The sequence below is a fragment of the Phymastichus coffea genome, unplaced genomic scaffold, assembly GCF_024137745.1.
Source record: "Phymastichus coffea isolate CEN01 unplaced genomic scaffold, Cenicafe_Pcof_1.1 PCOF00047, whole genome shotgun sequence".
Lineage (NCBI taxonomy): Eukaryota > Metazoa > Arthropoda > Insecta > Hymenoptera > Eulophidae > Phymastichus > Phymastichus coffea.
The window spans coordinates 1,713,571-1,738,874 of NW_026706858.1; the positions used below are offsets into that span (position 1 = coordinate 1,713,571).

Here is a 25,304-nt window from a genome sequence, read left to right on the forward strand (position 1 = left end):
CAGTTTTATTTCCAATGATCAAATATAAAATTGAAGCACGGCGCGCGAGAGATAAAACAGCCGAGTTGAACGGCACAAAAGAAAAGCATTCTTTGTGCGCGTGCATCATATCGAGCGGAGCGAGAGATCGGGATTGAGAAGCGATGCAACGCGGGCACGCATGTATACGCGGAGGAGTGCGGCAAGCGCGGAGAGCGTGCGGCGTTTATAAATGAGCAGTGAGAGAGCGTCGATGAGCGCGGCGGGGAGAGAGACGACGCACGAAAATAAAGAAGGAATTCAAGTGGCGAAGATTAAGACGGAAATGCGTGCAGATGCGTCGGCGGACCAGAGAGAAAGAAAGTCGGACGCGTGCATGCCTTATCTGCGACGCGAGCGAGCGCGTATATGTGTTCAGCTGAGGCGGCCGAGTCGCCGCACCCCACGCACGGCTCGCCGAGGCCGACGATCTGCTTCTTCCTTTTGCCCTCGCCGCCACTTCAGTTCGTTGTTTCGCTTTGCGCGCTGCGCTTACTCCCTCGCTTCTTGTAGCTGACGACACTACCAACTTACGCTTTTCTCAGATCGCACGCGAGACCTCTCACGCTTTCATTCGTTCTGCTGCTGCGAAACAACCTTGGCGCTGTTCATCGATGAGACGTTGATTTTCATTAAGCAATTGTCAAGGTGAGTCTGAGATTCCCTTTGTTTTAAAGCAGCACCAATGCGCTCTAGCTTCTCTTACTAGATTACCTCGATCTGTCGATTTTTGAGTCAGCGAAGTCCCGCTTCAATAGCTTGTTGTATAAATTACTTTCCACTGAAATTCAACGCTGATCGGAAGACTTTACCGATTAGTATTCGGTATTTGTCATCGATTAATATTCAGTATTGGTCAGTTGTTTTATTCACTTTTCGTAAACAAGTTTTTCAATTCCTCGTTGATCCTCGTGCTCCTTTTTACAATGAACCTTATTCACGAGTCAATGAAACAATTTCGAATAGTATCCGCTCAACTCAAGGTGTAGATTTTTTTTGGACCTATTGGAACGCCAGTCTTGTCATTTCGAAGAGATACGGACACGCATGAGCTTCTCTCGGTAAATCCAAATTTTCGTAGTGCCCGGAGGGAGCGACGCGTTCGGGCTTTTCACAATGGGGAACCGAGAGCTGAGATAACGAAGAGTTTGAGTATATAGCCATAAAAAGAGAGCTGGAGCGATAGAAGGGTTTTTGTCGACCATTGGTATGGTCGTAAAGCTGCGACCTATGACCCCGTATTAACTTATCGTTTACATATATATCCTATTTATTTCAGATCGCCAGGTTCGTCGATCTTTCTTATCTGTCTTGCGTAAATTTTGCGGCACCCACGCACAGCCATGCGGACCGGACTCACGCTGCCAATTGTCCTCGTTATCTTCGCCACGCTAGGTATTCACTCAGCTCGTCGTTGTTCCAACTACATGCACTCCTCGACGTGCGACTTTTATCTCACTACAATGTTTCCGAAGTTCCATTATCGTTTGTTTATGAATTGGCGTAAATGGTTTTTTTTCTCGCGCAAGATAATGTTTCAATTGAGATTCGTCGATCGGCGCTCGCAATGTTTTCATTGATGAAAAATACGACGCGATTCGTTGAACTCGCGATGGCTGACAGATCGACCGAGGATTGGTAAGCTCGATCGAATGTCAGTCAATAGTAGAGCATTGGTAATCGGCGCCCTAGCTCGACTTACGACAGAAGCGAGTCTAGTGAAATCGTTTTATCGGAAAATTACGAAAAGACGTAAAATTACGTCGGTTCCGTGACAGTCGGGAAAATTGAGACAGTGCGCGAAGATAAAGTTAATCCGAAAATGCTATCTGGAAGTCAAAGTTGAATTATCAGAGCGGCTGGGCGCGGGAAGCGAGAGAGCGCAGCGCGTCGTCGCATCCGGGACCCGATTATGAGCTGCACCCTTCCTTATCGTTTTCTCCTATGCGTATCTTTTAGGGCGCCCGATACAGCGAGCGCGTCCGAGCGATAAGCCAAGCCGCGCGATAAGCTCGCCCGCAGTTGCAGAATCGTTTTCGTATTCCGAATCGCTCTCATTCTTTCCACAGCCTCCTTGCTCGCGGACTCGCGCGCCTGCGAAATAGATAAAATGGGGCACGGATGCCGGATAAACAAGGCTCAGTGCTCCTGCGGATACGGATGCAAGGCCGAGTACAGATACAAGGACATGGAAGAGTGCAATCACGCTTTGACCGGTAAGACGCAGCTTGGCCCGTGCCGGTACGATCGGCAGCGAGCTTGACGTTTCTTCGAATCGCTTGCAGGAAAACGTCACAACGCCTGCCACAGCGCCAACAGGTGCTTGCACGGTGGCAGTTGCTTGCAGATCACCTCGCAGCCTGGCTTCAAGTGCTTGTGCGAGGGCACCGGCTTCTTTGGCTATCGCTGCGAAAAACGTAAGATACCTCCGGCGATACCTTCACGCGTAGTGTCTGCTCGTTCAGTAATTACCAATGATGTATTTTTGCAGCGTGCCCTGGCCCGGAAAATCCACATCACCGTGGACCCTTTCCCTACGAATGCGTTGTCATTTAAATGCCGCACCACCTTTACCATGGCGCTCGGTGTTTGAATTAACCTATTTACATATATCAATTAGAATTAACAATTTTGTACATAACAATTGTATTAAACAAAAATATATATTAAAAATCACACTCAAAACACGAGCTTTGTAAATAGATAGCGTTCAAGTTTTGTGTAAACCAAATTATTTCAGCGCTTGGCACAACAAAATTATAGTGAGTTATCGGATCTTACTAATGACACCTTTTTTATCATGTTCATTCTGTTGCTTCCAATGTTTATTTACCAAAGGATGATTTACAGTACTTCGTGGTATGCATTTTTCCGAATCTATAAGACACAATATGATGGTGTACACTTGATTTTATGTATTTGCTTTGTTTCATTTGCTTTTGCTTGTTCATTCCTCCCATTTTGTTCCTTTCTAACACTATTTTTTTCTTTTGAGACTAAAGAAATATCACCATCGTTTTCTTTACACTTGGTTTTTCACTTTTTTTTAGATATTTTTTCTATTACTTTATTTCTTCTTCGTCAGTAATAAACGATGATCAAATTTCATTTTAAAATACAATGATTAAACGTAATTTTTTCATTTGTTTCATTTTATTTGTTGTTATTGATCCTGTCTTTTCGATATTAACCTGATTACCCGGTTACTTTCATATGCGTAACTAAAAGTTCAAAATAACTTGTTTGATTTTATTACACGAGTTGCAGATCGGGAACTCAAACGACAAACTCGTGCAGGTGCGTATACGAGCATTTTCATAGACATTCTGATATTGCGTTGTCATCGTAGGTTATTAGCATGGCGCAAATAATAATAATAATAATAATAATAATAGAAAAACAAAATTACTCGTGCGCGCACCTTTTTATTCAATATACTCTCTAGGACAACATTTTGTCCAGTATTAATGTTTTTTTACACATTTTTCATTAAAGACACCATACACACCAACGGAGCCGTCAACACTTTTTTTCTTAGAGATTCTACTTCCTCTTACTCGTTTCGTTTTGCATTATTATCATTTGGAGTTTCGTTTGATTCATTGAGAATTTCTTCAAAAACCTGAATTCTTGCGCGACTTGTCTTTATTTGTCCTTCAGAATACTTTTTTTCTCTTGGTTAAAAAAAATCATGGTTCGAAGAAAACATAACGTAAAAAATAGCATCAACATGTACGTATATTTTTATAAAGACAGACAGGACAAATTTCATTGTCGCAAAAATTACAAAAACAGACGCAAAACGCTCTGCTTGTTCTTTTTCTTAAATATGTTTTAAATTTTTTTGTTGAACGTTAAAGCCCGTACCTATACTTTCTCATACTTTTTGATGATTCTCACTGTTAATAGGTATACATACACTTATCATTCCGTCTGCTCACTGTCCGTTTTTGTTCTTTATTATAATTTTTTTATTTTCTTGACTTAAAATACTAAAACGTTTTCGAAATCTTCAAAAACCCGCTTACGTATGACAATTTCTTTTGACAAATAATAACAACGATCGGCGATCAATTCGCGCATTCAATTAATTTAATAACTAATGTCGTTTGCGTGCATTATCCATTCTGTTTTATATGTATGAGACGAGGTAGTAAAAAAGCATTACCTCCTCGAATAAAAATAAAGAATAAAAAAAATATAGACTCGTTGTCCAAATCATCGCCGCCGACTATGCGCGTTGTCTTGTTATACATTTTTTCAGTGTTTGCTTTACAGTAAAGTATCTTAGATTTGGCAAATGATGTTGGTTTCGCGTTCATTCTTTACCTTAAACAATAAAAATCATAATGACAAAATTTATTACAATAATCTCGGCGCCATTGCTTGCGTGAAAGAAAAGAAAAGGTAAAGTAGGTATATCGCGATCCGAGGCTATGCGTTCGTTAATTTTCTTCCGAGTCCATTCTATTAGGTACAGCGGATTAATATTACTCTTCGATGGCACCTGGCAAGCGTTGGATTCTCTCTTGACTGAAGCCCTTCGTTCCGTCGGGGCCCTTTGGCTGCCTGACTACGGTCAATTTCGGGCCGTTGTCCTCCAGAGAAGTCGTGCGTAGTCTAACTATCAATCTTTCAGGGCGTTGTTGCACGGCATCACTGTAATGAAATAGAAAAAATGTTTTTGCCCTCTACATTCTTTTTACAAAAAAAACTCTGTATACCTTTTCAGAAAGATTACCTTATACGAACGACGTTGCAGGCCGATGATTTGCCGGAACGCTGGTTCGTTACCAATACAAACTCAACTTGATCTCCAGGCTGTAACTTAACATTGTCGCAGACCTCGCTCATGTGGAAGAAGAGCTTCTTACCCTCGTCAATTTCATAAGCTAAAAATCCAAAAGGTCCTTTGACGGCGTCAACAGTGGCTCGGCGCTTTTTCCTCACAGCCACGATGTTCGTAGCTTGACGATCAGAATCGAGTTGGAACTGCACAGGATCGCCGGTCTGCAGGAGCTCGCGTTTATTTGCCAGGCCCATAATGCCGAACTCATATTCGGGAGTCTCCTCGTCCTCGGAGCTCGGATTAACTTTGATTAGTCCGGCGTACTCGGCTTGTTCGGGGTTTGCGCTTCGTAGTGGACGGATCACGGTGCCGTCCAGGACTTCGCCGTTGACCTCGGGTCTTGGGATGCTACCTTTTGGCAACAGCCGAACGCTCTCTGCCGCAGTGCAGCCACCTGCTCCACCTCGACTGTTTCCCATGCCGACTGTACATTCCACATCCGCGCCCAATTCCAGTGTGCTTGCGTCTCCGTCGAAATTACTATGGATCACATAAGTAAATTAATGCAAATTAAATGCGATCACATTAAACAATACTTACCTAAAGTGAAAAAATATTTCTTTATCGTGATTTATTGTTTCAATAAAACCAAAACCGTCTTTAAGGGCAGCAATGAAGCCTTGGATAATTTGACCTCCAGACTTTTTGTTTCCATTATGAATCTTTTCTCCGCTGGGACTGAGTAGTGAAATGTCTACGGCAACTAGCTCCTTATTTCGTTTTACTTGACAGATACTAAATTGAACCTGCAAAAATAGAACGTCGTAGTGATGGCTAACACAGGGGTAAATAGTTTTACTCACTTTGTCATTAAGTTTTGGAATAGTTTTAGAATTGCAGTCCTTATTGAAGAAAATTATACTTTTCTCTTGTTCATCCTTGACGTAGCCTATCAATCCAGGCTCATTACCATTGGTATCTTCAATGATATTACCTAATACATTGGCTTCAATAATAGTTTCAAATTGAACACTTCCTGTCGGTAAGTGTTTTAATCTTATTGCGCTTTGTCTTGTATTAGAAAATGATGAAGAAGGATCCTGAAAAATCAATCGTTTCTTCATATTCCAAAAATGGCCTACAAAAAAATGAATACGACTAGCAAAAATTAATAGATTACCTGTACAACAGTGAACTCTACTTCGTCGCCGACACTTATCTCCCTATCAACATCTAGTACTTCATTGAAATGAAAGAAGAGCCTAGCATCGCGGTCGACACAGCGTATGAAACCAAAGCCATCTTTTAAAGCTGCAATCATACCCTGTTCACGGCGTTCTCCAGATACGTCGAATGACTCTGGCAAGAGCGCTATTTCTGTAGCTCTTTTTAATTGATCTCTGGTGTCTGTCGCGATTCGAAACTGAACCCAGTCTCCATGTCTGCGGAACAAAACAGATATATGTAATGGTATGGTCTTCCCCGTTTTTGTTTACAATGATATAAAAAGTGTCAAACTACATACCTCAACGTAAAATCTCCTTTTTGATCTTTATCGCCAAAAGGCACTTCGACTTCCGAGTGATCGGGTGCTCTATAACGAATGCGCCCCGGCAGAGGATCGTTTTGGTGTCTAGCTGAATTACCTCTCTCGAGTGGCTTCAAAACTTGCCCTTTGATAACTTCATCACTGATTTCTTCAAAAATAATAGATCCTGGTGGCAACTTTGTTATATTACATGCTACTTCTTTTCCCTGAAAGTGAAACAAATGAGATATTAATTACTGGAGATAACGCACAATCGAAGCGAACATTAGTCATTAAATCAAGTTTTACATTTCGTGTTTGTATAATAAATTCAACGTCGTCACCCAACCTCAATTCTTCCTTCATAGACTTAGCTTCACTAAAGTGGAAGAATATTTCTTTAACAACATCTGCGCGCTCAATGAAACCAAAACTCTCTTTCATCGAGCAGACGACTCCGCGATAACGAACAGGGTGAGCTGGATTCTCTAGTCTAATGTGGCATGCTCCCAAGTTTCCACTGAAATATAAAAGAATAAATAAGACCGGTTGCGAATGATGTTGACGTTTCAATGAATGGGTTGATAGTAAAAATGACTATTCGTGTTTACCGTTGATTCGTAGCAATTTGAAATGACACTTTGTCGCCGTTTCGCAGAGTCACGTTCCCCTCGACATCATCTTTGGTATACGGTAGAAAAAAACATTCGCCTCTATTTTCATAACTGATTCGACCCTGAGAATCACCATTTGCTTGCAATTCTGTTGTAACATTACCCGTAACTCGTTCTTCGCTTAGTACCTGTAAAAAATATCAGAAAAAAGCCTCGGATTAATACACCCGCACATCAAACTTCGTCTTGTGTTCGCACTTACCACTTCAGGAGCAATTTTACTGACAATGCTTGCAATCGGCTTGCCAGTTCTACGATCATACGTCATTTCAAATTCCACTGGATCTCCAATTTTGAGATGTTCAATGTTACCGCTGAATTGGCTAAAGTGAAAAAACAACCGTGCTTGTCGTTCACAGCATTGAATAAATCCATACGAGTGCTGTAAAATAAAATAATAAAAATGAGAAAAGTCAATGGAGGCTGGTGTGACGAGGCATCGAAAAAGACTTACTAAGAGTTTTTCAATGATGCCAGTTTCTCGGGTTCCTTGATTAGCAGTTTGATCAGATTGGTAAGAGGAGTTATTAGTCGCTGGCTCTCCGGAATAGTTGACGGTTCCTTCTAGACCGGTAAATGTACCAATGGGAAATCTCGCCGTTCCATTTCGAGGAGAAGTTTGTGCGCCTGAATAATTATTGAACATTGTCGAATTTTTCCCACTAGCAGGAGGCGAGTCCATGTATTCACTGTTGTAGTTGGTGCCATTGCGATAACTGTTCGTCTGATGATTGCCACTGATAGCCTTAGGACTTGGAATGGCCATAGACTTGTACTCTAATATAGCTGGGTCAGAGTTCATGATTGGCGGCTGGAAGGTTTTCCACTGAGGATTGTTGGACATGTCTCAAATACTTTACTTTTTTTAACGCTTATCACTCTCGCTTGCTCTCTTATTTCTCTTCTTTTTTATTATTATTCTGTTTTCTATTCGTCCGTCTCTTTGTCTTCTCTCGTTGCAAGTGATGGAAATGATCAGTCGAACTTTTTATATTCCGCCCGTATAGCGCTTTATGGCCTCGTTAGCCACTCACGATATTATATACTTATACTTAGAAATTTTAGTCTTCTCAATTATTTAAGTGTTAACATAGATATCACAGAATGTTTCTTGGTACCTTATATTTTCGTTTTATTATTTTTTCTTTTATTTATTTATTTACGACTTCACGAGAACTCCACAAAGAGGAAGAAGGCTCCTTAAAATGCCGCCGAAGGACTGTTGCAACCTTCCTTATTTTTGTTTATTCAATGACAGGAAGGAAGGCGATGGTCTTGTCGCTGCTATTTGGTAGCTACCTTATACTTTTTACGTATCATCGATACCGTTCATTGAGAAAGCACCGATCTTTAAGGCGAGCAACTTATGATTCGTTGGCACTTTCCACAATGTTACAGACGCGCAAATTTTCCTTATATGCTTTCGTTCCAGGCCCACAACTCTTTTTAATTAACTGTTATTTATGAATGAATAGTGCGCTAGCTTTATTGAATGTTAACTTCTTATCATATATTACCAATTTTCTAATAGCGTATAAAATTATTAGCACAATATTCATGTGTGTCAACGATGATACTTTCCATTCGCAAGCATACGAGATTTTGTTCATAGGTTGAAAATTCTTCTCAATGATGCAGTTTTGATACGATTCTCCAAATCAAAAATACTCAAGTTACAATTGAAAAAACAGAGAGGAAAGAGAAATTGTGTTTTCTCTTAAACACCAGTCATCCCTTGGAAATGATACAAATCATAAAACGTTAAAGATTTAAAGGATAAAAGTTGACTTGAAAATCCTCAGATGTCTTCAATGCGTGCTGGGTGTGATTGTGTTGTCTTAAAAGTTTTTATATTGTCTTTTTCTTGTTCTTCGGCTTTTGAAAGTTGAATTTGTAATGAACAGTGTTTTTCAAAAATGTTCTAAACTAACAATTACACAAGCTGAAAAATAAAAAATAAGAGGTTATATAGTTGCAGGCTCATTGATCTCTCTGTGTAAAGTAAAATACATTGAACACAAGCTTCAAGCACACTTATTTGTTAGGAGAAAAATAGTCAAAAAAGCATATACAACTGTACTGCCTAAATAACAATCTACATTTTGGTCAGCTCGATCACTTTTGAACAAACTATTCTTCAGGCACTATTTTATGATCAAATTAATTTGGAGCACAGTTCACAGCAAAAGTACTTGAAACTTTGTAGTAATAAATTATGCAATAATTTGCAGTGATCAATGGACAATTTCATTCAACTGGGAGAAATTTTATAATAAAAAAAAAAGTGAATCATAAAAACAGCTTTTATTAATCAATTCACGTCCAATCTGGATCAGTTGACTCACACAAGACGGCCAAACCGTTGGACGAACAAGAAAGAAGAGTGGGAAAATCTGGCGTGAGAGACTAGCGAAATTGCCGATGGTCATTCAATAATTCATCGTAAAAGTTTAATTGACAGTCGAAATCGGATGAGAGATCGATGCTACACCGCGAGCACTTGGGAGAGAAAAGAATTTTTGTCTGGCGAGTAGGGGAAGGAGTGATAGTAATGGCACGACGCGCGTGTTGTCCATTAAATCTGTTTGATTGACGAATCTTTGTAGGCCTTGGCTTTTACTGAGGTAAATATGATTTTTACTCGTTCTAGCATGATATGATATGGTCAAAGCTCGCAAGAATACGTGATGTTAAAGGCTGACAAAACTCACCACGACACAGCACAGCACTGACGACATGCCGCCATGTTGAATGTCAACATTCAGCATTCGCACACTAGTTTTGTCTCCCTCCATAGCCGGTTTAGCAACGTTGCCATGTGTTTTTTCTCAATCGCGCCAGTTAAATGAACGGTCTAGCCAATCAGAAACTTATTTCCGAAGATCTACACTTGCGCAATACGTTTCATTTTCAAATTTGTTTGTCATTACTGCATTTTACCAAATTAAGCAGCTTTACTTGGTTGCAACTATTTGCAAATGAATTGCAAATGATAGTAATGACTTCATTATTCAGATTACCAATAATCTTCTAAGTCATAATTGTCGAGCATAAGTTGAATGGCAACAATGGAGATATTCAAAATATGGACAAAATAGGATATTGTATGGACTGGTATAATTTTCAGGTGATTAACTGAATGATATATGAGTTGATGAGGATTGGAGGATAGGTATAAAGTGATAAATATGAGAGAAAAACATTTTGTAGTTGTACAATTCGGTATAAATTATTTAAATTAATGCTGTACATACTTTAGAAAAGTATAAATTATTTAAAGATAAATGCTTTCAATGGACAAGCGCACATACAAATAATTTGTGAAATATTTATAAAAATGCAAATTTCTTTTCATCAAAATTTAATATTTGATGTCTTCTATCAATTGTTAATACCTTAGTAGTTCTAATTTTTAATCTGTGAACAGTGCTTACACAATGCCCCAAATACTTCTTTAGACAACTGTACAATATTTTATTGAGCTTCTGTTGATTCTTGCTGCTCAAACTTTGGGTATTTTTGTTCAACTTCAGACCAGCTTATTTTTCCTAATGATAAATTCCTTACGATTTCCGGCAATTCGTTGATCTAAAAATACCGATAATAATCAATTTACATAATCTATATCTCTACGTAATATATTTACGCTTGAACATTTACTCACGTTTATCCTAACTTGACTCATGCTATCTCTTTCTCGTAGTGTAGCACTGTGTGGTTTCTTCAAAGTGTCAAAGTCAATTGTAATGCCAAAGGGTATTGCAATTTCATCAGTTCTTGCATATCGACGGCCTATACTACCGGAAGAATCATCAACTTTGTGCGATACGTCATGTCTGGTTAGTTCTTGGGCTAAAACATTGAACAAATGTCAGATATAATATATATTAAGATATAAAAATATCAACTACCAAGGATTTCATGTTGTAGTATACTTACATAACTTTTTGACAAATGGAACAAATTCAACATTTCCACTGAGAGGTAATACAGAGCATTTCAAAGGTGCTACAATTGGTGGCAAACTAAAGTATCTTCTTTGTTCATCTCCATCCCTCATTTTGAAATTATGTTCAAAAACTGAGTACATAATTCTACCTATACCAAATGATGGTTCAATAACCGAGGGAACAAATTCTTCAACATGAACAGTCTTTTGATATTTCTTAATTGCTACCATGTCTTTAGTGATTTTAAAAGATGCCTCAGATGTTTGTAATTCATATTCTCCTTTGTCATTGAAATATTTTTCCATAGCATCAATGTCATTTTCTTCCAAAGCAGCTAGTGCATCTAAAATGGCCTTGGCTTCCTTACGGAATGTTTTTCCAATGACACCTCTATTAGGCGCTGCTTCACAAACATTGATGGTTTTTGGCTGAGCTAATTTTTTCTCAGCAACTAATTTGACACCTGTGGCTTTAGTATGTTGAGTCAAATCATAAGCTGATCTGAAATTAATAATCAAATGGTAAAATTTTGATATTCTCCATTTCATTCAAAAGATCATTTTCTATATACAAAATACTTTACCTGTCAGCACATCCAACACATTCCACCCAACCATAAGAAGTCAATAGTTCAGCATCCCAACAGTCACAAGCATAATGAGCCATTTCATTTCCCATATGTTGTCTAAATCTCAACTTTTGAGGATCCACACCAACTTTAATTAAAAATTGCTGAATTCTAGCCATGAAGTATCCTAAAGTTTCATTAGCCACTAAACCACTGCCAACAGCTTTACCAATGGAAAGTACCTCAGCACTTTTTCCATCCATTTGGTTGCAAGCTGAATAGAGAAGCAAAACTGTATTCTTCACTGATTCAAATTTAGAGTGATTTTTGTCATTAGGATCACAAAAATGCTCAATCTCTGCCATGGTAAACTCTCTCACCCTGATCAAGCCAGATCTTGGAGAAATTTCATTCCTGAAAGAGTTACCAATCTGAGCAGCAGCAAATGGCAATTTATCTTGATTGAATTCCAACAATCGCTTAAAATTTACAAAAATGCCTTGAGCAGTTTCTGGCCTCAAGAATCCTTTAATCAAACCAGTTGGTCCAATCTGGGTACCAAACATGAGATTAAATTCAATAGGTTCTGTTAAGTCATTGCCACTTATTGGAGATTTGATGTTATACTTTTTCAATACATTTCCCATTTCTTCTTTATTCATACCATCTAGTCTTATTACAATGTCTTGGCATTCTTTCTTGGTTTCTTCAGAAGTTTTTTTGTCAGAGCACAATTTTTCCATGTGAGCTTTGATCAAATGATCAAGTCTAAAGCACTCTCCATTTTTAAGATCTTTAACCATCAAATCAGCAAACCGTTCAACATGGCCAGAAGCTTTAAGTACTGGTTCTGGAGTTAAAATAGAACAATCTACTTCTAGCATTTGCTCTTCAAGGACAAAAAAGTTTCTCCAGGCATTTAAAAGATTGGCTTTGAAAGCACAACCCATCGGGCCAAAATCATACTGTCCTGTAATTCCTCCATAGATAGCAAAAGATTGGTCATAGAAAAATCTACGCTTTAGTAGATCTTCCATTCTGGCTCTGTCAAAGGTTGCTGAATCAGGAATAAGCGACAGTTCTTTATCTTCCAATAGCTTTTTGCGCTGTTTCAATTCTGCCACTGCTTTCTTAATGTCAATTTCTGGAGCATCATCAGCTTTGAGTTTTCTAACTAAATCACCCTAAAATAACTCAATATGAATGTAACCATATTTCTATTAAAATTGAAGAAATTTTAATAAAATCACTAAAATATAAATACATTTGATAATATGGCATTGAAATAATAAAAGAAAATAAATTTGCAGCTTTAAGTCATAATAGCAAAGGTTGAATCATGCAAGCACATGGAACATTTAGAAAGAACGATGTAGCAATTCCATATGGCACGTGCTAACCTGCTCTTTGACATTAGCCCTCAACGGGGCGAGTTCACTTTCAATTTTGGGATCAGTCATATCCGGGGTGAAATTGAGCTTGACCTTGCGATGTTTCTTCTTGCTGCCCCAAATCAGCGGAGCGGTTTCAACGACAGCGGCGTTACTTTTTAACCTCACGATCGGTGAGGCTACGACAGCGAGCAGCGTCTGCTGTTGTGCAGCGACGCACACAAATGAGCGCCCGAGGCGCCAGCTGGAATTTACGAGCATTCGCATTCGCGACGGCGATTTACTTTCTAATATTGCGATTATTCACCTTTCGCATGAATAGGATCAAACTTTCACTACTCGTCGTAGATTGTATACAATACACGCTAGCAGAAGAGTCACTACTTGTAATGTGTAGTTAAATTGGAATTTGAAAAATTTTATTGTTCTTGCCGGGGGCATGTATTTGACAGGGTTCGGTAGTGATGTCATATGCTCGTTAGGTAAGGTCGGTAAGGAAGTATTCAGCTGCATTCATTAATGAAAAACCGATCTAAAAACGTCGTGTTTGGAAAAAGTTCCCTTTTCTTTGCCCCATCGGATTGTCATCACTGGCTGCATTCGCTTTACAAAAAATAATTTAATTTTTAGAATGATAAAATAAGTAATTACTGCTATTCAAATTATATAAAGCAAACAGATTAAAACGTCATGTTTATTTTGAAAAAAACTATTTTCTTAGAAGCAATAGAGATCTTGATTTCTAAGAGAAATCCGAATCCAATTTGTAAACGTATTTGTCAAGATAGAAGGTCGTATGTAGGAAAAACAATTTAGTTATTTTTACAAAATGCTGACGTTGCAACTTATCGTGGATTTGATTGGGGAGCAGCATCACAAAATTCCAGAAGCCAAACAAGCTTGGCGGTTAGTGGCGCTGTTTCTCCCCTCTCTCTTTCTCTTTTATCCTGTATGCACGTATTCAGTTCGGTCTCGTTGCCCTCGTTGGCTGGCTGGGCTGGACCGTGTCGACGTCTGACGGAAAAAAACGACTAAACGATAATAACGGAGCACAAAGTTACTCAGTTTATAGTTACTTAGCAACAGACCAGATAATCGGGAGAAAATGTCACACCAGACTGGAATTAAAGGCAAGTACAAAGTTTTTTTTCATTACGAGTAAATTGTTTTTCCGTCAATGCGGAAATAACATTCGCGTTCTTTTGAGATTCGCTTTGACATCGGATGTTCTATGTTGATTCTAGCCAACGAAGCGCTCAAGAAGATTTTCGCCAAGTGTAGGGATGGAAAGATTCGCGTACTGAAAGTTTCTATTGAAAATGGTGAGTATTTTTTGGCACGCTTTGTTACGTTTCTTTTATCAATGATTCACTTGACTCCAAATGAAACTGAATTGCAAGATATTGTGAATGAATGCTGGAGTGATTTTGTAATAATTTTTTGAATCATATTTTTTGAATAGGGTTCTATTAATATTCCTGGCAAAGACGATGAACTTGTTGTATAGTATAATACTTATTTTCATTTTAACTTACAGAGGAACTGGCTCCATCTGCTTCCTCTAAACCTGTGGGAAAATGGCAGAATGATTACGACAAAATGATAAAGCCACTGATAGAAGAAAATCAGCCGGCATATCTACTTTATCGTCTAGATACTAAATCAGCAGACTCAGGGTATGATTGGCTTTTGATCTCCTGGTCTCCAGACACTGCTCCAGTGAGGCAAAAAATGTTGTATGCCTCGACAAAAGCAACATTAAAACAAGAATTTGGGACAGCATCGATCAAGGAGGAGCTACATGGAACTGTTGCAGAAGATGTTACCTTGGAAGGGTATCACAAACACAAAAGAAATGATGCTGCTCCTGCACCATTGACTACTGCCGAAGAAGAACTCGCTGAAATGAAGAAAACAACTGTACATACAGACTACAATATTGAAACAAGACACCAAACGCTAAGTGGAGTTGCATTTCCCGTGACAGATGAAGCTAAACAAGCAATAACTGATTTAGGACAGGGTGTTCATGAATATGTACAATTGAAAATTGATTTAGAAGAAGAAAAAATTCATCTTGTTACAGCTGGTGAAGTTTCTTTGGATAAATTACCAACAAAAATACCTTCTGACTCAGCTAGATATCATTTATACAATTTTAAACATACTCATGAAGGAGACTATATGGAAGCTATAGGTAACAGTTGAAAATTTTTATTTTTGATTTATTATTACTATATTGCCATTGAAACTTGTTTTCAGTTTTTATATACAGTATGCCTGGGTATAGCTGTAGTATTAAAGAGAGGATGTTATACTCATCATGCAAGGCACCTCTACTTGAGCTTATCCAATCTCTGGAAGTAGAAATTGTGAAAAAGGTGAGTACTGTAAAATTTATTACTAAAATCTGTTTGCTTTGATGTGGTGGCTGAATAATTGCATGGATAATGGGACTCAAACGTGGGAATCTTGAAAATAATTTCTGTTTGATAATAAGAACGATATAACGTACATGATTAACAAGTAAAAAAGTCCTAAAAGTAATCCCTGTGAATAATCTATATAGAACTGATTCACTGTCTTGGCCAAACGATAAGAATAACGCAAAACAAAAATCGTTTTTCAAGATTTTCAGATGAGTGTTCTTTTCAAAGCTCATTGTGTGTTCAACAACTGTTAGCCCTCAAAAGCCAAGCGTATGTATACTTCGATGTAAAATTAAATGAATTTTCGTTTAAGAGTGGAGCTTACTAATAGAACTGATAAGATAAGATAAGAATGACAAAAAAAAACAAATTCTAAAATTTTCTTTTACGAAATGGGGTTGTTGATGGCAGTTTGAAGTGACGAGCGGTGAAGAATTGGCGGAGATGTTGGAAGAGCCGCCAGTGAAAAAGGGTACGGGCACGTCGACGCCGGCGACTCCGGCCACTCCGTCGACGCCTTGCGCTCCTCCGTCAAACTCAATTATCCAAAAGAAATCCAAGCCGAAGCGATCCTGTGTTATAAGTTAACAGGCCTATGATATTTTTGTGCCGATATATAATAGCATCTCTTGTTGATCTGAGCAGAGATTTAACTGCTTAGATTCTCTAATCTAAGCAATTATATCGATGTATTTTTCGAGTGCAGGAAATCGTCCAGTAGTAGTTGGATCGATTGTGATATTGCGCGAATCTATCTTGGATATATTTAATGGCAACTAATAGATATCGTATTTTTCTGGAGTTTTAAAAATTCTCGAAACTTAGGAAAGTGATACGTATTACAATACGTAATTTAAAGTAATAACGAAATAGAGATCTATTATGGCAATGTATTTTTCTAAATTACAAACGGTCTATTCAAAATCTGGGATATGTCGTTTCAAAGAACGCCGAATGATATATGCAGAAGTATATATTAATAATCGTAGAGATATTTTTGCTCAAGGAAGGATAAAAAAAAAGAAAGAGATAGCTGGACTGAGAGCACAAAGAGATGATGACTAAAAAGATTTTATTTTTAAGACAACGCGTAACGAGATGCCATACATTCATTCTTAGTCTTTTTCATTTTTTAGAGTTTTCGTGCAGACATATTATAAAAAGTTAAGCCAATTTATCGCAGATTTGTTTAGTGTTGAATTTTGAAAAATTCTTAATAATAATACCGTGATATTACACTGAGATCCTATATTTTTTGCTTAAAAATAATAAAAATAGCAGTCTGTTTCACTTTGTTGTTACGAGATAAGCAAGTTTCATTTGAAATATCTGACTCATATCTCGAGCTTAAGTCTTTTGCATAAGTTGTTTAATGGTAGGTTATTGTCATTTTAGTCTTGTCTGTCATTTATTTATTATAACCCTACTAACAGCATAACAAAATATTTCTCTTTTTCATAAAAAACCCTTCATCACATTTGCTTTTTGCAGTTGCACAAAAATCTTACAAATGGCCAAAACAAAATAATGCGATATCTTTGAACGATAAATTTAAAGACCAGTGCACTGCCTGTATAATTAGTTCCTAGTCTTGAAACAAGTGATATATTTATAAGTTACGTGTGCATTATGCAGTTTTTTCATAATTTCGCCAAACAAAAGCTTAAATCGAGTCTGATGTCAAGGGCTGATATATGTTGGAATTTGCTTGGAACATTAAAAATAGCAGTATTCATTGAAGCATGGAATACATATTTTTAGGTTTTTAAATTACTCGTATTGTGCGAGATCAAATTGTAATGCTTTCATGAACCAGTGATCCCACGAGATTTTTCGATAAAATATACCTTGAGATTGTAGAATAATTTTTCGTTAATGAAAATTAACTTGATAATAAACTTAATAATGGATGGATTTACGACTTATGTGATGAAAGAAAATAAAGAAAAAAGACTAGGATTTTATGTGAAAACTTCAATTATAATTAACAGCACTTGCCTAAATTCTGTATATAATAATGTTAAAAGAAATTATTCTAGATTATACAGAAATTCTATGCCGGAAAGAAACATTTTATGAATATTTTTCGACACATCATTTTCTCAAATGACCAATATAAATTGATTGAGAAAGATAATTAAAATGTGTATAAATTTAAGTTATATTTTTTGAATGGATAAATAAGCGGAAACTTATTGATCTGAAAAATAATTCCAAAAAGAACTAAGTCTTCGGATATACTCTTCCAAATTTTTTTCATCGTGAGCGCTACTGTTGTCGATGCTTCAAGCGTTACGTCGAAAATATAATATATCAAAAGCCAGTGCTAGTATTATATTTGTATATGTGTCAAAGAAAAATTGTATTTTCTCAAGACTGATTTTGCAAATTTTCCAACTACTTCAAACTTTTATTATTTCAATCCAAGTTATCTCAACTTTTTCCTCAAACTTGAAAAATGTTACATTCCAAAATAGAAAATAATAGAAGCAAGGACGAGTAGAAAAAGATCACGCTTTGATAGTTGAAAGTTTGAAGCAAGTGGAATACTCTAAAAACCGCCAATTATCGAATGTGAATTTAAAAAGCTTCCGTTTTAATGTGATCTTTATTAATTGTAATGACGTTTTACGTGATTCTGAGCTTTGAGTAATAAATCTTTCTTTATATTAATAGGAATAATTTTCAAGCGTCTACGTCTATAACGCACAATCACTATGGTTTTTAGAAATATGACTTTTGCAAACAATTATTCGCAGCAAAACTCATGAATGTGTAAGTCGTTCACACATGAGCTTGCCTGGGGCTGGATAATTAAAATTTTTAGTGGCTACACACTTGCTCCAGGCCTATTATGTAACGGATATTTTTACTTGTTTATTTAATAACTGTTATTGATTAATGAAAGTGTCAGCAGAATTTCACGTAGCTATATACTATGACTACAGCATGTGTAAAGGCGTGTGAATATCGTTGTATGTCTTGCCAATGGTACACTCAGTATCAAAAGTACAATAAAATTATATGCCATATAAATGTCTACTTGTCTTGAAATTATTTTCATTGTTCAACTCCATCATAATTTTCATCTCTTTTTTCTATACTGACTCTAGAAGATAAGTTGAGAAATTTCTAAGTTAGAAGTTAAAATAATCTCATATAGTAACTTACAAAATAGGCCTGAAGTCAATCTTACAAAAAAATTATACGTTTTTAAAACAAATACTAAATAACCAGTAAACAATAATCCATATTTTTACTTTTTCTTTTATTTTATTTAGCTTGAAATAGATGATGGGAAGGAACTAACAGAGGCCTATCTTCAAGATGAATTACATCCCAAAGTAAACTTGCACAGACCAAAGTTTGCAAAACCTAAAGGGCCACCTAATAGGGGTGGTAAACGCATAACGAAAGTCCAGGAAACTGAATCTTCAGAGTGAAATCAAGACTATCATGTGTAGAAAACAAAAAAACATTGCTTCACAATAATCAAGGCTTAAGGCTGTTCGATTACTGATTAGTTTAATTACAACATATGATATTTTGCTGTGTTATTCTACTTCAGAATACACTGAGTGGAATTTTTATTTTATAATCATATTTGAATGAATTTAAAGAGAATCACAAATTGTATTTTAAATAATATGTACGTTGTTTGATAAAAGTCAGGCCTATTTTATAAAGGTGATATGATTCAATTGTATAATAAGATTATATTATTGATCATGATGGAATTATAATTTAGTTAAATTTGCTTTAATGCTAGTTTATACATCAATCATTACATATATACACATGAAGACAATGAATATAATCAGACCAAAACGTATGACATTACAAGGGAAATTGTATTATGTGTTTTTTAAAATTATATGTATAAAATAAAATTTCTAAACAAGCAATCTGTATATCACATTAAATGTAATAGTATTTATTGAGTAAATGGATAAACTGCAATGGCGAATAAAAATAAATGTTAATAAAAAAGTAAATTATTATTGTAATTTACCTACTTGAAGAAACAAGGAGAGTAAGATATGAAACAAAATCTTGTTCAAAACTAATTACATTTTTATTTACAGATAACTTATAAACAGAGGATATAAATGGTATTATGATGAATCTATGTGTCCTTTTGGATTCATCATAGCTTGTTCAAGTTCTTTTTCTATTTGCTTGGTATCCCTTGATTTTATCCATTTCCAATCAAAGCTTTAAAAAGTAAAAATATTATAGAAGCATTTACAGAATAATATGATAATAAATACTTACTCATGCTTCATATCTACTAAATTTTGTTTATACTCCAGTAGATCTTCTTCGCTTATATTTGTCAATTTTAATAAGATAACTTTGATAGATCCATACAATGTTCCAAAAAGACCACCAAAAATTGCTCCTGATACCATTCCTTTAGGACCCAGTTGAAATTTATATAATGACCCTGCAGTTGCACCACCAACTGAGTAATGCCAGAAAGCATATTTATTTTGGTATACTGAAAGGGTTTGTTGTACAAATCTGTAAAAAACTAATTACAGATAAGATATTGCACATACTAGTTATTTAAAATAGCTAAGTAACAAATATAAACGTACGTGAATGTTGTAACAAAAAAACCAATTTTGATACCCCATTGACCAAATCCTTTCAAATAACTTGCAAACATCGCATCGGACAATTTACGCTTGGCATCCAAGTGGTTACGAAATTGAGTGGCTTCGTTTGTCTCTATAAATTTTATAAATGCGGCTCTTGAATGAATCAAAGCTCCATATACGCCTCCGAAAATGAAACCCCCCATTGCGGTTTGTATTGTATCTGTAACTACTGGATGCACAATATCGTCATCACTAAAAAATGTTCACTATCTTAATTTTATAAATATTTCACATAAAATATTTTATTGAAAAAATAAAAATACTCACTGCTTTTTAAAAAGATTCTTTAACCTTTGCCATCCACTAATATTATCTGCCTCCTTTGAGCTATAAACTTGATCTACCCTATCACCTTTGATTCTATCATTTTCATTATCGAAAATTCCATCGATGAATGGAGTAATAGCATATAAGCGTTTATATTTTACGAATTTGAACATGTTTGTTAAAAATTCGAAAGTATTCTGATTTCTGCTAGGCTCAAAGCATGTTAGCGCCTGGCATCCACACTTCAATGTTCAATCAGCTGATTGACTCTATCGGTAATTGTGCATTATTTACCATTGAATTGAACAGTAGAACAGTCGACATGCAGACGCCTCAGTGAGACGCCTGTTGTCAGATCAGTCATGATTATCAACAAGCACAATTAATTCATTCCATGGTCTGCAATTGTAACGTGATTTTTTTTTAATCAAATTTATTTACGGATATTTTGAGAAAATTCAACTTGTTTGAGTGGTTAAAGCTTACGTGAGTCAAGACCCGTCTCGTAAAAGCGTAAGTAACTATTGTTCATATTATAACCTATTAACAAATTTTAGCTATTAAATATCAACATATTTCTACGTGCTTATTTTTATGGAAATTTCAACAATAATATAATTTCTATTGAACAAATTATTTACAGCAAAATGGGAGAACGCAAAGGTCAAAATCTGTATTATCCCCCTGATTATGATCCCAAATTTGGGGGAATCAATAAATTCCAAGGAACACATGCTTTAAGAGAAAGAGCTCGAAAACTCCATATGGGTATCTTAATTATCAGATTTGAAATGCCATTTAATATTTGGTGTGATGGATGTGGTAATCATATCGGAATGGGAGTGAGATATAATGCAGAAAAGAAGAAAGTTGGCATGTATTATAGTACTCCTGTTTACCAGTTTAGAATGAAATGCCATCTATGCGACAATCACTTTGAAATAAAGACTGATCCAGGGGTTTGTTTTCACTTTTAGTAATTAGTTTCTTCTAATTGTAAACTTGAATCAAAATACGTTGCTTTTTAATTACAGAATTTAAATTATGAAGTTATAAGTGGAGCTCGTCGTCAAGAAAATCGTTGGGATCCTACAGAGAACGAGCAAGTTGTTCCAGAAACAAAAGAAGTTTCCAGAAGATTATACGATGATGCTATGTACAAATTAGAACATAATTTAGAAGACAAAAAGGTTGCTAAAACAAGATCAAATGCATTGGATAATACTATGGCTTTGAATGAGGTTTTATGGAAAGATGATTATAGTTCTAATTGTGCTCTCAGATCAATATTTAGGGTAAATTAAATAATGATTAACAACCTCATTTTCAGATTAGAAAATAATAGACTTTTCTAATTTAGGCCAAGAAAAAGGAGTTACAAAATAAAGCTGCAATAGATCAAGCATTTCTAAAAAAAAAAGGAATAAATATTGACTTAGTTAATGAGCATGAAGATGATATTCGATTGGCAAAGCTATTAGCGCAAAATAAACAACGTAATATTATTTAGAATTTATTTTATCTCTATAGTACAATACTAAGCTGTTAGACTAACTTGGTACAATTTTTTCAGAACCAAAAATAAAATCATTGCCTTTAAAACGACTTGTAGCTGTTGCTGAATCAAGAAATAAATCAAAAAATCAATTGGCAGCAATAGGAAATGTAAAAATTAAATCAAACACACTATCCTTACCTTCCACTTCTGAAAATGTTACTTTAATGCCGAGTTCTAGTGTTGGAATTAAAAGCGAAACTAAAACCAGCTCTGCTTTAGTTCACTATGATAACACAAGCTCAGAAAGTGATTGATAGTGATTGAGCCCTTTGATCGTATTTTGTATATATGTAAATAAAAGAATTCTTAACGATTGAACACTTTTATTAATTGATCAATATTAAAACATTACTTTTATTTAATATGCTTAAAACTAGTTACAAAATATTTACCACGTAAACAAACAAATTTATAATATCTTGTTTATTCTAATTATGTAAGCAAAATTTAAGTCAATATCACAATTATTTGATTTCTTCTTATAGTTACTAAATATCAATCAATGATTGATTTGTAGCTGAATTTGAAGTAGGCAACAACTTCTTTTTGATCACATGAATTTTTTTGTTTGATAAGCAAATAATGTAGCAGTGATCATCATAAACAATTGAAATGTTCTCAAAACCTTCATTTGATGAGAAAGCTTTTGAATCAATTTTGTCAGTTAAAGAAACTAGATTCATAATGATATTTGCCATTCTTTCATCATTTTCAAGTTCACCACCTGACTGTAAAACGATTAAAATTATATTTAATAATATTCCGTATTCTTTGTCATAGTGAAAAATGATCTGTTAGTTACATACAGTCAATACTGCTCCATCTTCTGTTAATACGAGGTATCCAATTTGATCTGGAAATCTTTCCATTGAAAGCATTTTCTGAAACTTGTTGGATTATTTTTTATTTTTATTCAATACAAGTTAATAATTATGTTAAATTAATAAAAAAATAACAATTAATGGAACTTAAGAGGTTATCTTATCACTGTCAATGACTTCTCTTTTTGTATTTACAAACTCTAATTTAAAAATTAGCCAAAAGGTGGCGACTAAGTGAATAGAACTGATCTATAAATTGTTTTGTCGCCATTTTAGATTTATTGGTCCGCCATTTTTTGGCGCGAGATTTCGATTCTTAAAAAATTAAACGGCTATTCAACGTTTAAATTGACTATTACAAAAAAGAAAAAGCATTAACTTGAAAACAAGAGTAATTACAAAAGCGGTAATTACGATGAGACTATTTATAAGGTGTGAATCTATCAAAGAATTCAACGTCAACGCTCTGAATTTCCAAATATTACAGTATTTCCTTTCCGTCATATAATACGTAGTTCATCTAATTAAAATATCCCTCAAATAGATGAGTTGTCAATACAAATCTAGACGTGATATAGAATCGGATGAGATTATCAAATGCATTAATAATCTTGATTGGTTGATAATTTTGATTTGTCAATCCTATATCCATTCGTCATGGTTGAAGTTATTGGATAAGAGTGTAAGGACAATGCAAGATATGATAAATCATACTATAGGGAATAAAAGTATATAATGCTAGAGTGATATATTCCTGGACTTGTTTGTTTCATTTAACTGAATCATTATTGAGAGTTGAATAAGACAAGTTAACCATTGATAATTATATTTGCGGTCGGTTATAACATTTGTTACGGATCGGTGATATTCTAAGGGAGCGCTTTCGTGAAAATCACTTCGATTATGACGTGCTTAGTATGTAAAACGAAAAACAATTAGTGGCAAGGGCACTAATGGTTGTAGTATAAATCACTGCTGAGGAAGTAAGCGGACAGCGCCTTGCCTTGCTTATAGCAATGTCTCGCCCAATTGCAGCGCCAAAGAATGAAATTGAGCTTTCGGTCATTGCGGTAAAGCATTTTATGCCAAACTTTCTTTCATCTTAGTCGTCTTACAGAGTAAAATCGGCAAACTGATCGACGAAATATGCCGGGAGAAAAGAAATATATCTAGAACATTGCATGCTTCGTTAATATAGCGAACATCAGTTTCATTTGTGCGTTCAATGTGCGTTCATCGGTAATTTCATTCGGGAGTAGCAGAGCGTCCGCGCCTGTGTTCTCCAGCATTAAAAACGAGCCTTTCGCGATGCCAAAACCGTCGAACGAACGCTTTTTTATCGCGCCCGAAATATGGGCTTCGACCAGGGTATGACCTTTGCCAGCGTTCGTTTCGACTTTTAGATAAGAGTGCCAGTCGGAAACAAACGTTCAGCGCAGTACGAGATTCGTTTCCGAGTCAAGCGCCAACGACTTGGCAATGAGATGCGCTCAGCAGAGCTGCGCATTACAGTGCTCTGTTGTGACAGTGCACGAAGAACTGAACAACGGCGATCGGCTGGTGAAATTCATTCTGATCGATTTGAAAAGAGCTGCCGACGGACGGTCACTTGGTCTTTTCGGACTACAACTTTTACAAAGGCGTTTGCAAGTTGACGGTAATGACGGTGTTGACAGGTGGTGTCAGGTTTGGCGTAGACACTCCTGCGATTCGATTTACGTCGACTTCAAGCAGCGACATGCGCATCGAGCCGGCGCTAACTTATTGCAGTGGAAATCTACCGATGATCCGCGGCATTGACAATCGCGATACGTACAGAGCGTCGCTGTACTACATGACGAACAAACGTTCAGAGTCATGGCCCTGTCGGACGTTGCAGATATCCAAGTGGCGGCGTCGAACTTGGCGTCTTGCTATGGGTATCCCAAGCCGACGTGGACGATCGCTTGGTGTCAAAGCGGACTATGATCTACGACGAGCGACGAGCTCGTGCAGCGACAGCCCGGTGTTGTCTAGGGCACAACAGTACGACGTTGGATGGTGTCCCGCTGAAATCGCGATGTTTCGGAGACACGGTGTCGGTTGGCAGCCTCGGATGAAACGCTTTACACTCGGCGGCACGTTATGCACAGAATCAGTTGCAGATACGTTCGTGGTCACGGCTATCAGTTCACTTGCGGCACTTGGAAGAACGAGAAATACCGCGTGGCTCCAAGGTTCTATTAGAAATGTGCTTTTCTCGCAAGATATTTCTGATTTCGTGCATCGATAAACCCATTCCGCAGGAGCGCGTTGCTTCGTTGTTTCGCATTCAGATATTCTTTACGAGTGTTCTTGCGCGGCTAGACAAATCGCGGAGCCAAACTCATCCCAGCAGAAAGTATCCGCGTGCGAGCGAGATCCGGATTTCTCGCGATAAAAATAGCGCAGACACGACGTGCGAGCGAAGGAGCGGCAGTTCGGCACTGCTGCGGGCGTACGCGCGCGTTATATCCGCGGAGCGCGCGGACGTTTTTAAAGCAGAGGGGATCCTGGCGATAGAGATCGCATCGAAATATCCAGCGACCCGCGTCAAGATTTAGCGCGCCGTGAACTTTCACCGAGAGCCTCGTGGCGCAGCGCCGCTCTTCCCACGATATATCTCGTC

At 36.7% G+C, this 25,304-nt stretch overlaps 7 protein-coding genes across 11 annotated transcripts; 3 read left to right on the plus strand and 4 right to left on the minus strand.

Annotated features, from left to right (window-relative positions):
* The first annotated feature begins 248 nt into the window (after positions 1–248).
* Positions 249–2,747, plus strand: LOC131665140 (protein cueball-like). Of its 2 annotated transcripts, XM_058936798.1 has the most exons (6): positions 249–482; positions 564–666; positions 1,298–1,413; positions 2,088–2,234; positions 2,304–2,435; positions 2,510–2,747. In XM_058936798.1, the coding sequence occupies exons 3-6, from the start codon at positions 1,362–1,364 to the stop codon at positions 2,572–2,574; spliced, it is 396 nt and encodes a 131-aa protein (XP_058792781.1). In that variant the 5' UTR covers positions 249–482; positions 564–666; positions 1,298–1,361; the 3' UTR covers positions 2,575–2,747. The 2 variants fall into 2 exon arrangements, with proteins under 2 accessions (XP_058792781.1, XP_058792780.1); XM_058936797.1 differs by having other exon boundaries at positions 249–666.
* A 77-nt stretch (positions 2,748–2,824) lies between these two features.
* LOC131665135 (cold shock domain-containing protein E1) lies at positions 2,825–9,782 on the minus strand. Its single transcript, XM_058936792.1, has 11 exons — positions 9,721–9,782; positions 7,464–8,951; positions 7,212–7,391; positions 6,947–7,137; positions 6,645–6,855; positions 6,333–6,562; positions 5,988–6,249; positions 5,671–5,907; positions 5,408–5,613; positions 4,760–5,347; positions 2,825–4,677 (listed from the first exon to the last, which is right to left on the minus strand). Exons 2-11 carry the CDS (start codon positions 7,851–7,853, stop codon positions 4,509–4,511), a joined length of 2,664 nt encoding a protein of 887 aa, XP_058792775.1. The 5' UTR covers positions 7,854–8,951; positions 9,721–9,782; the 3' UTR covers positions 2,825–4,508.
* A 446-nt stretch (positions 9,783–10,228) lies between these two features.
* Positions 10,229–13,287, minus strand: LOC131665136 (glycine--tRNA ligase). The gene is made up of 5 exons (XM_058936793.1): positions 12,928–13,287; positions 11,543–12,711; positions 10,949–11,460; positions 10,674–10,861; positions 10,229–10,597 (listed from the first exon to the last, which is right to left on the minus strand). The coding sequence occupies exons 1-5, from the start codon at positions 13,183–13,185 to the stop codon at positions 10,484–10,486; spliced, it is 2,241 nt and encodes a 746-aa protein (XP_058792776.1). The 5' UTR covers positions 13,186–13,287; the 3' UTR covers positions 10,229–10,483.
* Positions 13,288–13,798: 511 nt separating this feature from the next.
* LOC131665137 (twinfilin) lies at positions 13,799–19,307 on the plus strand. 3 transcript variants are annotated; one of them, XR_009302000.1, is made up of 6 exons: positions 13,804–14,048; positions 14,163–14,240; positions 14,456–15,115; positions 15,181–15,299; positions 15,549–15,617; positions 15,759–15,896. XR_009302000.1 is itself a non-coding variant. In XM_058936794.1 (5 exons), the coding sequence occupies exons 1-5, from the start codon at positions 14,024–14,026 to the stop codon at positions 15,933–15,935; spliced, it is 1,059 nt and encodes a 352-aa protein (XP_058792777.1). In that variant the 5' UTR covers positions 13,799–14,023; the 3' UTR covers positions 15,936–18,614. The 3 variants fall into 3 exon arrangements, 2 of the variants coding, with proteins under 2 accessions (XP_058792777.1, XP_058792778.1); XM_058936794.1 differs by lacking the exon at positions 15,549–15,617 and having other exon boundaries at positions 13,799–14,048; positions 15,759–18,614; XM_058936795.1 differs by lacking the exons at positions 15,549–15,617; positions 15,759–15,896 and adding an exon at positions 18,629–19,307 and having other exon boundaries at positions 13,873–14,048.
* Positions 19,308–19,382: 75 nt separating this feature from the next.
* Positions 19,383–20,501, minus strand: LOC131665139 (RPII140-upstream gene protein). Its single transcript, XM_058936796.1, has 4 exons — positions 20,279–20,501; positions 19,949–20,203; positions 19,623–19,871; positions 19,383–19,562 (listed from the first exon to the last, which is right to left on the minus strand). Exons 1-4 carry the CDS (start codon positions 20,449–20,451, stop codon positions 19,463–19,465), a joined length of 777 nt encoding a protein of 258 aa, XP_058792779.1. The 5' UTR covers positions 20,452–20,501; the 3' UTR covers positions 19,383–19,462.
* Positions 20,502–20,611: 110 nt separating this feature from the next.
* On the plus strand, positions 20,612–22,096 carry LOC131665037 (coiled-coil domain-containing protein 130 homolog). Its single transcript, XM_058936631.1, has 5 exons — positions 20,612–20,791; positions 20,922–21,237; positions 21,313–21,573; positions 21,639–21,774; positions 21,852–22,096. The coding sequence occupies exons 2-5, from the start codon at positions 20,926–20,928 to the stop codon at positions 22,088–22,090; spliced, it is 948 nt and encodes a 315-aa protein (XP_058792614.1). The 5' UTR covers positions 20,612–20,791; positions 20,922–20,925; the 3' UTR covers positions 22,091–22,096.
* A 73-nt stretch (positions 22,097–22,169) lies between these two features.
* LOC131665038 (ragulator complex protein LAMTOR4 homolog) lies at positions 22,170–22,860 on the minus strand. Of its 2 annotated transcripts, XM_058936633.1 has the most exons (3): positions 22,793–22,858; positions 22,643–22,723; positions 22,170–22,564 (listed from the first exon to the last, which is right to left on the minus strand). In XM_058936633.1, the coding sequence occupies exons 2-3, from the start codon at positions 22,712–22,714 to the stop codon at positions 22,325–22,327; spliced, it is 312 nt and encodes a 103-aa protein (XP_058792616.1). In that variant the 5' UTR covers positions 22,715–22,723; positions 22,793–22,858; the 3' UTR covers positions 22,170–22,324. The 2 variants fall into 2 exon arrangements, with proteins under 2 accessions (XP_058792616.1, XP_058792615.1); XM_058936632.1 differs by having other exon boundaries at positions 22,173–22,564; positions 22,643–22,860.
* Between the last annotated feature and the right edge of the window lie 2,444 nt (positions 22,861–25,304).